Below are 15059 nucleotides of genomic sequence, written 5' to 3' on the forward strand. Positions count from 1 at the left end.
GTTAGCTGTTTGGGAAGCCCTTTCAGTAAGTGTAGTGGTGACAGGAAGGACCTTTGTTTCTCTCGCTGGGTGTAGGTAGTCACTTGTTTGATAAACCATAACAAACATGAGTGATAGTACGGGGTGCGTTGGGTGTGCAGTACATGTCTATGATCTCAGCATTTGAGAGGCGTTGGAAAGAGCGTGAGGCATTCAAGTGTCCAGGGTAGCAAGGTGGATAGCAAGTCAGCCTGGGCTACCAGGGCCTGTGTCTCAAAAATAAGGGATTTTTGCCCCCTCCCATTTTTAAGTGGTTTGTTTGTTTGTTTCAAGACAGGGTTTCTGTGTAACAGCTTTGGCTGGCCTGGAACTCACTCTGTAGACCAGGCCAATCTGGAACTCTCAGAGATTTGCCTGTCTTTGCTTCCCAAGTGCTGCTGGGATTAAAGGCATTTGACACCCCCACCTGGCTCTTTCCATGTTTTTAATGTTGTTGTTGTTGTGGCTGATTGGGAAGATTCTCTGCAAACTCAGTGTCTCTCAGTGTATATACAAATAAGTTTTAGGGTAAGGCGCAAATAAATACCATTTATCATGCATTATTCCTTTTAATGCAAACTATATTTAGCTTGGTTATCTCATAAATATTTACAGTCAAGGTATTTAATAGATAACAAATTGTATTTACTTTTCCCTAGTTCGGTTATATATGTAAATATATTCAACTTTCAGAATTCATATGTATGTGTATATTGAAATTTTCATATATAAAATTAGTCATTTATGTATATGAAAATTTCACATATAACATATATTGAAAATAGAAGCACACGTTGGGCAGGGTACATTTATTTGAAGCATCTGTTTAGGCTTTGCATGTTTAATTATTCAAGTGTTTACAGGCTATCCAAATTATAATTCCATGTTGATTTTAGTAAAATTAATAATCTTTAGTAAAATAAAATTTGTTAACATTTTTTTTCCTTAAGATGCCCCAGCTGAAACCTGAAACAATTAGCATGACTGGCTTAAACCTGTTTCAGCATCTCTGTAACTTGGCTCGGTTGGCTACCAGTGCCTATGATGGTGGCTCAAACTCTGAGGTAAGGCTTATGAGACCAGCTTCCTGTCTGGAATCGGGTTGCACGTGTTCTTGCTATAAACTTTGACTTGCTACGAAGGTCCACCTCATTTCAAGTTCTAAAACTTTGTATTTTTACTTTTAAAGCAATTTTGGTGTGATTTTGTCTTCTTTCTTTTTCTTTTTTTAAATTTCAAACGAGAACTGTGGTTTTGCTTCAAGAAAGCCTTGTTATACGCTCTATGGTTTGTTTACAAGGAGAGATGCCTATTCTGTTATTCTCCTTGCAGATCTTGGACTTCATTTTATGAAAGTCTTAATTTGTGTGACATTTTCACTTACTTTGCATGTGTACACATATTTGTACATGCGGAAGTCAGAGAACAGCTTACCGGAGTCGACCTGCTTTTTCCATCACATCATGGGGAATCTAAATTGTCCACCAGATTTAGCTCTTTTTGGCACTGAGCCATTGAGTGGCTCTGAAATCCAATACGAATGCTATTTGCTGTAGCTAAGCTTTTCACTTCTCCTTATAGCAGTATATACTAATAAATGATATATATTGATTTTTATCCTCATATAATCCATAGAGATGATTCATTATAATTAACTGACTGCACACTCCTATAAATTTGTAGTCTTAGCTTTGGCCTTAAAATGTGCTTCCTCTCCAAATTGAATGACTGCAGTGTATTTGAATGATTGTCATTATATTCTTCTGATATAAACTGTTATTCAAGGGTATTTTTTGTTGCACATTCTTCTTGTTAGTTAGTTAATAACTTTATTTTTGTAGTTTGTTATTTCAGGAGAAAGTAGTTAATAATCTCTATGGTGTAACGAGTAGTTTTAGAGCTGGCGATGCAGTTGGTAGAGTGGTCCCCCAGCGCGCACAGAACCCTGGCTTTCAGAACCACATTAACCATGCAGGCAGAGTGCCGCACACCTCTAGTTCATTATTGGAAGGTAGAAACTGGGACGGTCAGGAATTTTGGTTAATCCTTGGCTACATAGTGAGTTTTAGGCCATTCTAGAACAACATGAGATGTTGTTTCACAGGGTGATAATTTTGCTTGGATGTAAAATGTGCTTTCCTATCTTTCTACTGTTGCTTTTGTCTGCATTGTGATGGTGAGGCTTGTTTTGTTAGGGTCTTTTCTTTACATCAGTGTTAGTAAGTTTACATTTATTAATTTCAGTTAATCACAGTTTTTATTTGCCTAATTAAGACTGTTGCGGTAGCTGACGCTCACAGGTTATTAGGCCATCGCTGGAAGACTGCATCTCTCACTGTGTTTCGAGAACTTTCACTTCAGCTATTACTACACAGCCTTTAGCAGAAACATGACTTTCGTTATCTCATAGTTAACTTGCTAATATGAACAGTAATTTGTTTACTGTATCCAGTGAATCATTTGTGATTCTTTAAAAGTGGCAGCCTAATCAGTTTACCTTCAAAGCAAAGCATTGAAGCCGTACACTAGATTATTATTCTTTCGTGACATGTCTTATATAATTGTTTTTGTACTATATAATTTATTAAGCATCATATTGTTTTCCTCCTTCATAAATAAATACAATTGGTTGTAAAAGTTCTTCATTAACTGAGAAAATTTACAAGCTTTTGTTGATTATTTATTAATATCCATATATTATAAATTGCCCTCTTAATACTTTATAAAATATTAAACTTAGTAATTTTTTGTTTTGTTTTGTTTTTTTAGTGTGTAATTATATGTGTGATATTTTAATCTACTGATAGTGTCATCATTTAACAAATAAAATTTAAAACATGTTTGATTTTTATTTCTTAGCTGTGTGGTATGGACCAATTTTGGGGCATCGCCTTAAGAGCACAATCCGGTGATGTTAGTCGAGCAGCTATTCAGTATATTAACTCCTACTATATTAATGGTGAGTAATTTAAAATAAGTTTAAAAATTAAAATTAAAATTTCGTAATATTTTAAGATTTCTCTTTGTATTTGTTTCTTTAAAACTTTTTGATACTTTTTATTTTATGTTTATAAGTGTGTAAATGTATATATGTGTGCCATATGTGTACAGTGCTGTAGAGGCCATAAGAGGGCATAAGATTTCCTGGAGCTGCTTTTACAGATGGTTCATGTGGGTGCTGGGAATTGAACTTGGGTCCTCCGGACCATTGCCAGCCTGTGTTTCTTTTTCTGAGACTCATTCTTGCTTTGTATCCCAAATTTGGCCTAGAATTCTCCATCCTGCTTAAGTTTCCTGAGTGCTGGACTAACAGGCATGTCCTACTGATGGCAGTTCTAATAAGTACTTTTTTATGTGACAAGATTTGATTAAGCTTCAGTTTGGTTCATTTTCTTTAAAACAGATAAATAAAGATGTAAAAGTGTAATGAATATATATATCTGGGTTTCAGGTAAAACGGGTTTGGAAAAGGAACAAGAATTTATTAGTAAGTGCATGGAAAGTCTTATGATAGCGTCTAGCAGTCTTGAACAAGAATCACACTCAAGCCTCACAGTTATAGAAAGAGGATTGCTTATGCTGAAGACACATCTGGAAGCATTTAGGAGAAGGTAATTTTGTTACACTGTACTATATGAATGGATTTCAGTATTCATATTGTTAACATGTCTAAACGTATTCTGAGAGTTCTTATTAGGGAATGTTGGAAACCTGTTTTACCCAAACTAAGTGGGTAGTAGTGGAAATAGTTGCTGTGGAAACTGTCATTTTGCCGTTGAATAGGCACTATCCTTTCCTCATAAATAATCAGATTTTAAAGTCTTTAGGGTCTCAGCAGTTATGCATGAGTAAGAAACTCGACAAGAATTTCATCTCTGCTGAGGTGTTAATTATGACTGAAAAGGCAGGAACACCAACACTGAGACAGGTTACACCACAACTCTCCCCAGCAGCATCAAGTAATCTTTCATATTTTATCAAGTTGAATCATTTGTTTCATTTGCTGTTTTTTTTTTCTTCCTGGACTAGGAGAGAGTATTTTAATTTTGAATTTCCATTTACCATGGAAACATGACCAAAAATTTCTGTGTTAATGAATATCTGTATAATTAATTTAGACATACCCTGTGTAATACAGAAATAAAGCAAATTAACATTTATGAATATATCAACTGAAATGAAAGGTGAGTAGATAGTTTTAATTACAAAATTCTGTTTGTTAAAAGTCATTTAAAGATGAGTAATTGTAAAAGTACTAAGAACTGTGTTGAAAATTTGTTAAAATTATAACTTCTTTCAACTTCAGATCTTAGTTTGATATTTATAAAATCACGTACAGTTTATATTTTTGACATTTTATTGTACTGTAAGGAAATGCCGAGTAAGCAAGTTAGCCCTACAGCTCTTCCTGACGTGTACATGGTTTGAAGCTTGTGTAGTGCAAGATTGCTGTATGATTGTAGGTTGTAGAAATTTACTGAATTCTTGTGTTTTTAAAGAATGTATAAGAGAACCCTTGAGTTCTCGCATTGACACATCAGAGCCTCAGAACCTTTACTACTTTAGAAAAATAAAAATAAGCAAATATGGTGGTTTCATTCAAATTAATTAAAAAGTCAAACAAACTTTTATAACTCAAACAGTACGCTAAGCTGTCATGGGAAACAAACATGTTTGTCTTTAATGATACACGAAATTATTTGTAAAAGGATTTTGTATTGTGAAGAGCAGCAGACTGTCCTGTTAGCACATATCTTAGGTCTTGTACAGTGTAGTTTTACCAGTGTTTAGTTTGTGTTTGCAAAGGTTTCATAACATTCTTCCTGAGTGTCTGGTATTTACACCCAGCGTCCCGTCTTACACACACTAGCTTTGTCCTGTTATGGAGATATGTGCTGTGTCTTTCATACGTATCTTGGTTTATTTTATGCTAAAATTAATATTGCTGTTAAGTTATGTAGCGATCTGTGAGAAGCTAGTAGACTATGAATTGTATAATATTGAAGAAAAACATCTGTAGCAATAGCCTAAAAGTTGTGTATTGCCCAGTAGATCAGATCTTGTATCCTTGTGTATCAAGTGTTAAATGTGCTTAGTGTTACAGATGTGAAATTATGCAACATATGTAGATAAAAATGTTTATATAATAGTGAGTAACAGTAATATCGTAAAGAAAATGGTTTAACCTCAGCACTGACTTTCATTCAAAAGTCGCTTATTTTCTTAGGAGCAGTAGTCAATATCTGGAAACAACTCCTCCTCCTCCTCCTCCTCCTCCTCCTCCTCCTCCTCCTCCTCCTCCTCCTCCTCCTCCTCTTCCTCCTCCTCTTTGTTATCTTTTTGTTTTGTTTTGTTATCTTACAAACAAAAGGGGAAAATGGTGTATTGGCTTTGAGTGACTAGACACCTTGGGTACTGGTAAACACTTTAGGGTGTGTAAGATAGCCTGTGGATTGCCTTCAAGGACAATATAAATAATTGAGCTCAAAATGTCAGTGGAACCAAGGTGGAAGACTAAATTTTGAAAATATTCATTAGAAGGCATTCTTTTAATTTCTCTTGCTCAGTCATAGACCTAGATATTTTTTCACTTGTAGGATATAATTTTCATCTTTTTTTGTTCAGAACCTCCTGTTGGCTGGTTTTGTTTGTTTGTTTGTTTGTTTTTCTTTCTTTCTTATTTACTTATTTATTTAAAATCCAGGAACCTTGTCTTCCACAACTGAAAAAGAATCAGAGAAGTTTCACGTATTTAGTATGTGTCATGCTAGCTGCCTTTTGGGGGCGGTGCAGGAGATTCCTTTTAAGAATATTTTATATGTGTGAGCCTATTACTTATGTGTGTGCATATATATATATACATATATATATATATATATATATATATATATATATATATATACATATATATATATATGTACCAGGTATATACCAAGGTCCAGGAAAATCACAAGGGGGTGTCAGATCCACTGGAACTGAAGTAATGGATGGTTATCAGCCTCCCTGTGGGTGCTGGGAACCGAGCCCTGGTCTGTCCAGAAAAGCAGCATCACTCTGTTCCACTCAATTTAGTCTTTCAGTCCAGGTTATTTTTGCATTCTTGGGTTAATTCAATCTCATATTCTGTGAAACTGATTTTTATAATATGAGTTATATTATCATATTTAAAAAATACTTTTGTAGAATGAATGTATGTGTGTGTCTATGTATGTTATCGATGTCTTTTTCTGAGAGTATTTCTTAAAATCTTTTTTTTTTTGAATGTAAAAATCATAACTTGGTATTTCATTATTCGATTTGTGTTGAGTCCTGTTTTTCTCCTCACCTTTTAAATAATTGTTTTTATAATGGGATTTTTTTTCTTTCAGTAATTTTTTGGGAATGTGTTTTAATTATAAATTTTTATCTGTCTTTAACTTCAAGTCACCATGATGAATCTAAAATTTGTATAACTTATGGTCTTTTCCATTTTGTAAAATATTAAAAAAATCTTCTGTAACATTAAAATGTTCAAAATGGTTTTCTGTGTGTTGTTGTAGGTTTGCATATCATCTGAGACAGTGGCAAATTGAGGGCACTGGTATTAGTAGTCACTTGAAAGCACTGAGTGACAAACAGTCTTTGCCTCTGAGGGTTGTATGTCAGCCTGCTGGACTTCCTGACAAGGTATTTACCAAGGTTTAATTTCTGACTTTGGTAGCATTTCTTCTTTCAGATCTTTGATTGTTCATTTGGTCGTGGTTGTTGGTGATTTTAATTAGGTACATCTTATATTTCAGATGACTATTGAGATGTACCCCAGTGACCAGGTAGCAGATCTCAGGGCTGAAGTAACTCATTGGTATGAAAACTTACAGAAAGAACAGATAAATCAACAAGCTCAGCTGCAGGAGTTTGGTCAAAGCAGCAGAAAGGGAGAATTCCCTGGTAAGTCTAACACCAAACATGGTTCACACCATCATAGGCTTCATTGTGTAACGACTGTCCCAGTCCAGCTTGTGTTGCTCTAACCTTTGCTTAAATGGTAGGGAGTTTTGTTGATGGTGGTGATTTTTTGTTTGTTTTTAATTTTGAAAATGGGATCTTTACTGTGGAGTCCTAGACCACACTGTGTGTCCCCCAGATTGGACTCAGAGTCTTAGGAATTCTTCTGCTAGTACTTCCAAAGCCAAACTTTGGGGTTATACATGTGAGCCACTACACCTAGCCAGATAGAGTATAAGCAGCCTGAGTCTGTTTCTCACGGGGCCGTAGACTTAGGGTCTGGGTATAATGTGTAAGATCAGAATCTGACGAGGCCTGCTTTCTGCTTTCAGTACAATACATAAGTGTTAGTCTTTAACATTGCAGGAAGTAGGTCTAAAGGAAAGGAACCTTTGTCTAGATACTACTGCAAGTGTAAGGATGCTGCCCTGATGTCCTAAACTGTCCCCCTATACACTACTGCAAGTGTAAGGATGCTGCCTTGATGTCCTAAACTGTCCCCATAATTATACCTCCAAACACCATTGCATGAAGAAATAAATTTCAGTAACATTTTTGTTTGGGAACATAAACATTTAGGCCATTTGTAGCAATTTTAGACCTTTACTGGCCTCAGGGGCTACTTTTGCTGACCCTTGGTTTCATTAGTGTTAGGTAGGTGTTGGTGTAACAGTGGTTTTAGGTGTTGTTTGGAGACATCTTTTTTTTTTTTTTTTTTTTTTTTTTTACAGGATTCTTTTCAGGCTTTCTAGAAATAACTTTCCTCTGTCTGTCTGTCTGTCTGTCTGTCTGTCTGTCTGTCTTTAATCCATCCATCTACCCATCCATCCAACCACCTAACGTGTAGTGAGTATGTGTGTGCCACAGGGTACATGTGGAGGTCAGGAACAGGTTGTAGGAACCAGTTTTACTATGTGTGCTCTAGGAATCAAACAGCTCCTCAGGCTGGCCATAATGTATTTACTTTCCTGCTTTCTCTGTGCTCTCTCTGTAGGCTTTTTGTTGTGACCATAAAAGCAGTTTGGGCATTGATGTGGTAAACACTTGTAGTTGTTGATGACCTTTCTCGTCTATTTGGCTAGTTACCCAGTTTCATCCCATAAGGTGTTTGAGCTGGAGGCTTTGGATTAGGGATGCATGTGCTTCAAAAACTAGAAAATCCTGAAATTTGAAACACTTTTGGATAGAAGTGTTGTTCTGTGTATGTTTATCTATGGAGTACTATAATATTTAAATTTAGCCAAGGGATTCCTAATTGGAGAGTGATAGAAGACAGCTACATAAAGCAGAGCCATTTCCTGAACAGGCATACACAAAGGCAAGCACACAAGCAAGTGTGCAAACGAGTAGGAACCCCTGTCCACATAGACTCCTGGAAACATTCTTGGACCACTTACAGACTTAAATGGTTGTATATAAAGAATACTGTGTGAAACTAGCATAAATGGAAACTCATGTTGCCTAGATTAAGAATGAGGTCATTTCTGGAAGCTCCCTGTTTGTCTTTTGTCTAGTACAGGGCTTTCCAGTGCCTTGAACGATGTCTTACATTTTGGATGCTTACTCTGGATATTTCTTAAGGGTCTGCATACAGCATATGCATTGGTTAATTAGTTGTTTTTTGTATTATGGTTTGTTTGTTTAAGACAGAATTTCATTATCATATTCACTGTGTAGACCAGGCTGGCCTCAGACTCCAGGCAATGCACCTACCTCTCCTTTCTGAGAGATGGGGTTAAAGGTGTTCTCCATATTACCTGTCCTCAGAGTTATTTTAAAATACTTTTATGTCCTATTTATGTGTATATCTTCTGGGGGGAGGCACATACCGGGGCATGCTTATGGTGGTCAGGACCACGTGTGAAAATCTGTTCTCACTTTTAACCATGTTTGGTTCAGGTGTTGAGCATAGAATGTGATGGTTATTAGCAAGCACATTTTATATACTGATCCTACAAACAGTTTTATTAAGGATTTACTTCTTCCTGCATCAAAATATTATTTTAAAGGGATCTTATATTTTTCTTCCTGCTTAATAGTCTGTGTATTACTGTCAAACTCAAAACTTGGAGCAGTTTCTGCCTTAGTCTCATAAGTGGCTATAGGTATGAGCCACCATGTTTGGTATGATAATTTCCTTTTAAGGCAAGAAATCTTGTCACAGTTGTTAAGCGACGCTTAGGCTAAAAGGTGTCCTGTAGAGACCAGGTCTTTAGCTCAGTGGTAACATGGCTTGCATGCTCAGGGAAGGAACACCCAAGAGCCTAGTGCAGTACCCAGGATGCCCGCTTCTTTTACAAGAAACCTTCTGGGAAACCTAACAAAGGTTGCCTTATAGGTTAACTACATGGTTTATGCTCTAGCAAAGAAAATTGCCAGATTCAGGCTCATTGTTAGAAATGGCCCATACATATACTGCCACCCAATTAGATAAGATGGATGAAGCAAAGAATTGCAGGCTGACAGGAACCGGACGTAGATCTCTCCTGAGAGACACAGCCAGAATACAGCAAATACATAGACGAATGCCAACAGCAAACCACTGAACTGAGAATGGGACCCCCGTTGAAGGAATCAGAGAAAGGACTGGAAGAGCTTGAAGGGGCTCGAGACCCCATATGTACAACAATGCCAAGCAACCAGAGCTTCCAGGGACTAAGCCACTACCTAAAGACTATACATGGACTGACCCTGGACTCTGACCTCATAGGTAGCAATGCATATCCTAGTAAGAGCACCAGTGGAAGGGGAAGCCCTGGGTCCTGCCAAGACTGAACCCCCAGTGAATGTGATTGTTGGAGGGAGAGTGATAATGGGGGGAGGATGGGGAAGGGAACATCCATATAGAAGGGGAGGGGGAGGGGTTAGGGGGATATTGGCCCGGAAACCGGGAAGGGGAATAACAATCGAAATGTAAATAAGAAATACTCAAGTTAATAAAGATTAAAAAAAAAAAAAAGGAAAAGAAAATTGACAGATTCAGTCTCAGTGTTAGAAATGAATGCTTCCCTGTATCAGTCTTCTTTGTATAAAGTAGAAGAGAAACTGACACCTTCTGTGCCCTGTTATTGGGTGGTGGCTGTAGCTGATTTGGTATAGCACTTGGCTAGATTGTGCAAGGTCCTGCGTTTAATCCCCAGCCTCGCTACCATAATCAAAATAGAAATGTGTGTCATTATGTAAAGAAGTGTTACATAGTATGTTTTACTCATTACTCTTTTTTTTTTTTTTTTCCGGAGCTGGGGGCCGAACCCAGGGCCTTGTGCTCGCTAGGCAAGCGCTCTACTGCTGAGCTAAATCCCCAACCCTTTACTCATTACTCTTGAAAATAGTTGCTTCATACTCTCGAAATAGTTTCTATCTTAATAAAATTCAAGATTAGTGTTTACCTAAGGGTGTAAGTCCTGTTTCACATGGCTGATGGTTTGATCTCTGGACCTGTGATCAGCAATCACTCACACCAGATAAAATTGGAGGATGGCAGCTGTGTGGGGTGGCACATGGTTATAATCCCATATGTAAGAAGCTGTGCCAGGGTCCTTGGCTTCTCAGTGAGATCCTATTTAGCTTAACTTATTTAACTTAAAAACAAAGCAAAACCAACACCAGTGTTTGAATAAGTTCTGTTACATTTAATAAGTCTGTTTTATTTCCCAATTAAACATTAGTATTGCTGCTGCTGCCTCCTCTTCTTCTTCTTCTTCTTCTTCTTCTTCTTCTTCTTCTTCTTCTTCTTCTTCTTCTTCTTCTTCTTCTTCTTCTTCTCTTCCTCCTCCTCTTCCTCCTCCTCCTCCTCCTGCTCCTCCTCCTCCTCCTCCTGCTCCTCCTCCTCCTTCTCCTGTTCTTCTTCCTCCTTCTCCTGTTCTTCCTCCTCCTCCTCCTCTTCTTCTCCTTCTCCTTCTCCTTCTCCTTCTCCTTCTCCTTCTCCTTCTTCTTCTTCTTCTTCTTCTTCTTCTTCTTCTTCTTCTTCTTCTTCTTCTTATTATTATTATTATTATTATTATTATTGTCATTGACGATATAGTAATTCTTTTCAGTGTCTACTATGTTTTAGTGGCTGGAATCCATCAGTAAGTATAAGAAAAAGAAACGTGCCATCCCTGTTGAAACTGAACTTTTGATTTTACTTTGGTGAAGAAAGACTTGCTTTAAGTAAAGATAAACCGAAGGGGTAGTAATGAGGTGGGCGCTCAGACATTCATGCTCACACAGTAGCTCTCATTTTGAATGCCTTGAGGAAAATCAAGTTATATGTCCTGTGAATTCCTGGCGTAGACATTTTATTTCTTTAGGTGGAGGGGCGACACATTTTACAGAAAGGGCAAGGAGCTGAGCAGGGCAGCACACACTTTTATCCAATCACTTAGGAGGAAGAGGAAGATTTCCAAGTCAGCCTAGTCTACACAGAGAGCTGCAGTCTAAACTCACCTGCCTCCATTGTGAAATGCTGTCAGAACAAGAAAAGCATGGAGTCTGGTAGCTGAAGCATGGATTGTGAAGTAGGGGGAGGTGATGGGAACTGAACTCAAGGGATAGATAGATAAGCTGCAACAGACTCTTAGGCATTCTTAAATGACCTGTGCTGAATTTATTCAGCAAACTCATTGGTCTTTTAATAGTAGGTTATTGAATAGTTTGACAGATCTTGAAGGGTATTCTTTTTTTTTTTTGTCTGTACAACAGATTGGTTTTTATTTTATAATATTTGCTGTGTTTTGTTTTGTTCTTGTTTGAAAATAGGGGGTGCTCTTTTGAGAAAAACTGGGGTTTTGCTTTTGTGTGTGTGTGTGTGTGTGTGTGCGCGCGCACGCATAGCCAATGCATTTAAGGAATCTGAGTTCTCTGCACATACTGAGGGAAATTCAGTAAGTTCCAAGAAGGTTCTTGCTGTCTTGTTATAAAATACAGGGATTACTGTCATTATACTAGTGCCTAGGTAATTTACGACCATAGAAAACACTTAGGAGGCACACTTACTCTGGGCTTCTCAGGAGTTAGAGATTTAACTGTAATGAACAGTGAATGTTTTGCTCTGTTGTGTCATTGCTAACAAATGGTATCAGCAATGTACTTCCCTTTTCTGTTGTTTTTAAGGTGGCCTCATGGGGCCTGTCAGGATGATCTCTTCTGGACATGAGTTGACAACAGACTACGATGAAAAAGCACTTCATGAACTTGGTTTTAAAGATATGCAGGTACATAAATAAATTGTAGTTTGAGTTTTATGTTACATAGAAAGTTAATGATTGAAGTCTGGTTAAATAGTTCTTAATTCTATGCACTAAAATTGTAAATAGAGTTATACCTCAATTTTATTGTTTTCTTAAATAAAACAGTTAATATATTTTTTCCTATTTCTCTTATTCCTCCCCCCTCCCATTGTAGATGGTATTTGTATCTTTGGGTGCCCCAAGAAGAGAAAGAAAAGGAGAAGGTGTTCAACTGCCTGCATCTTGCCTCCCACCACCTCAAAAGGACAACATTCCCATGCTTTTGCTGTTACAGGAACCTCATTTAACTACTCTCTTTGATTTATTAGAAATGCTTGCTTCATTTAAACCACCCTCAGGAAAAGTGGCAGTTGATGACAGTGAGGTAATGCTCAGATTTCCTTTCCATAGATTTTTATCTTTCTTTTGAGATATTAAGAAACAATTTTCTCGTGAAAGCCTTTTTATTCGTTTAGGTTTTTGTTTCTCTGTGTAGCCCTGGCAGTCTTGGAATTCACAGAGAGGTCCTCTTGCCTCTGCCTTCCAAGTGCTGAGATTAAGGGCATATACCTCCACCTCCCAGCCTAAATAGGGTCTTTTTGGGGTGGGGTGGGGTGGGGCTTGTTTTGTTTTGCTTGCTCAGGAATCACTTGTTTGTTGGTTAATTATCCACAAGTTAATATATTTAAGTTCAATATGACCTGGGCATACTATAATAAAAGTATTGTTTACAAAATAATTTTATACTTCATTGAGTCAATTATGGAAGACCTATAATGACATGCCTTACAAGTAAGCTAACATAAATATTTTTCAGACAGAATAGGTTTTTCAATCCAAAAACTGCTGTTGGATTAATTAGGGAACCCTAGTAAAAGAAAACCACACGTGTGGTTTCAGTGAGACCCCAAAATCTGAATTAGAGGAGTAAGAAGGAGCTAGTTATGAGGACAAGAAATGATCTGCATGTAGCAGTTTCCTGTTTTATTATTGCTGTGAGCCACTTGTGTCATACAGCCTGACCTTGCACTTGGAGCTCTCCTGTCTGAACTTGCCCAGCGCTGTGTTACAGGGCCAGCAGTAGTCTTAATCTTGCGTATCTGCTCCCTTGCTTGGTGATTGGTTGTGAGGCACAGTTTCACACCTCAACCCTGAGGCAGTCCCAGCTGAGGCTTAGCACTCTTTCCTGGAAGTCATTTCTTAGAAGCACTCACGCACGACAAGGTTACAGCCAATGCACTGGCTGAGGGAGTGGAGTGAAAGGGCTGAGATGGGAAGGGAGGCAGAGGGGAGGATTGTAAGGTTCTGGAATGAACACTTCCCGTGGTGACCGCAGTGGAGGCAGAAGCAGACTCTAGTTTTTGTTTTAAATGAAGCATGTTTGTTTGGCAAGTTTCAGAGGTCGTAAGGACCTAGAACATTTGTCCAGGTCAGAATTGGAAGTGTCCTAGCACAGTGTGGCAGTGGTGGACAAAGTGTGATTGAAGTGAGAAACACAATCACCTTGTGGCAGACTTAAAAGAGGACAGAGTGAGTCTTTAAGGAGGAAGATGTAGGAATGGTGAATGGTTTCTGACTCGACCAATTACTTTGATTCCATTTAAAATGAAGGATGGATGCTTGAAGGTTATCAGTTGCGAATGTCAAGGAAACAACTCAAATCCATATGCTTCTCTGCTCTCTCACTTCTTGTCTTGTACCTTAGGCTGGCCTCCCAGCTCAGTCCCCCTACCTTTTCTACCTGACAGTGAGGCTACACTACTCTCCACTGTGCTTGTCAGTAGAGCTTGTTTTTAATCCAGTGGCTTTGATAACGACTATCTTAAGGTCTTTATTATTAATATTCTTCTTTAAGAATTAAGTAATCGGTTGGGGATTTGGCTCAGTGGTAGAGCGCTTACCTAGGAAGTGCAAGGTCCTGGGTTCGGTCCCCAGCCCCTGGGGGGGGGGGATTAAGTAATTAAATTGTATTCATATTACATCCCGATCACACTCCCCACCCCCCACCGCTCACTCCCCAATCCCCAATCCTTACCCCCTACCTCCTCTGCTTTTCCTCTGAGAGGATGGAAGCTTCCCTTTGGTACAACACGTTTCTGTGGGGCTAGGTGCATTCTTTCCCACTGAGACCAAACAAGGCAGCCCAGGTAGAAGATCATACCCCACAGACAGGTGTTCAGGACCCACCTAAACAGTAAGTTGCATATCTTAGTGCAAGGTGCCTGCGTCCAGTCCGTGAGTGCTCCTTGGTTAGTGGTTCGGTCTCTGAGCGCCCCAAGGGTCCAGGTTAGTTGAGTCTTTCTGCATAGTTCCTATCCCCTATGGGGCCTTCAGTCCTTCCCTCAACTCTTTCATAAGAGTCCCCTGGCTTCTTCTACTACTTGGCTGTGGGTCTGCATCTGTTTCCAGCATCTGCCGTGTGGAGCCTCACACAGGGACTGGTGCTTGCGCATGGGATGGGTTTCAAGGTGGGCAGGTAATTGGTTAGATATTCCCTCAGACTTGGCTTCAGCCCCATTCCCTGATTTCTTGAGACTGGACAGATTTTGGATTGAAGGTTTGATGTCTCTGCTGCTTCAGTGGGACTCCTTCCGCTTTTGTTGTTTGTTGTCTGCCGCCACGTACAGAGGGCCACTATACCAGCTTATAGAATGACTGTGAGGAGGTCTTCCTTGTTACTTAGGGAATCTTTCTCTGGTATTCAATGCATTTCCTTCACACTGGGAGCCATGGTTATAGCAGTAGCACTATAATAAAAAATAAATTCACCTTATTTGTTGTAAATTTCCTTCTGCAGTGCTGCCTTACTTGGGCTGTGGATGAAAACTTGCTTTTTAAATGTGCTTC

General features: G+C 38.6%; 1 protein-coding gene across 10 annotated transcripts in view; it reads left to right on the forward strand.

Moving 5' to 3' along the window:
- Usp34 (ubiquitin specific peptidase 34) overlaps positions 1–15059 on the forward strand; it is a 190610-nt gene that overhangs the window by 87785 nt on the left and 87766 nt on the right. For all 10 annotated transcript variants that reach the window (XR_015636753.1, XR_015636754.1, XM_087583898.1 and 7 more), the window contains 7 exon segments: positions 969–1082; positions 2878–2977; positions 3470–3629; positions 6558–6684; positions 6798–6945; positions 12097–12197; positions 12388–12597. Coding sequence is in view for 8 of the 10 variants with exons in the window: in XM_087583898.1 (XP_087440024.1) it covers positions 969–1082; positions 2878–2977; positions 3470–3629; positions 6558–6684; positions 6798–6945; positions 12097–12197; positions 12388–12597 (960 nt within the window). In the remaining 2 variants the exon portion in view is untranslated.

Source organism: Rattus norvegicus, chromosome 14 (assembly GCF_021556685.1).
Source record: "Rattus norvegicus strain SHRSP/BbbUtx chromosome 14, alternate assembly SHRSP_T2T, whole genome shotgun sequence".
NCBI lineage: Eukaryota > Metazoa > Chordata > Mammalia > Rodentia > Muridae > Rattus > Rattus norvegicus.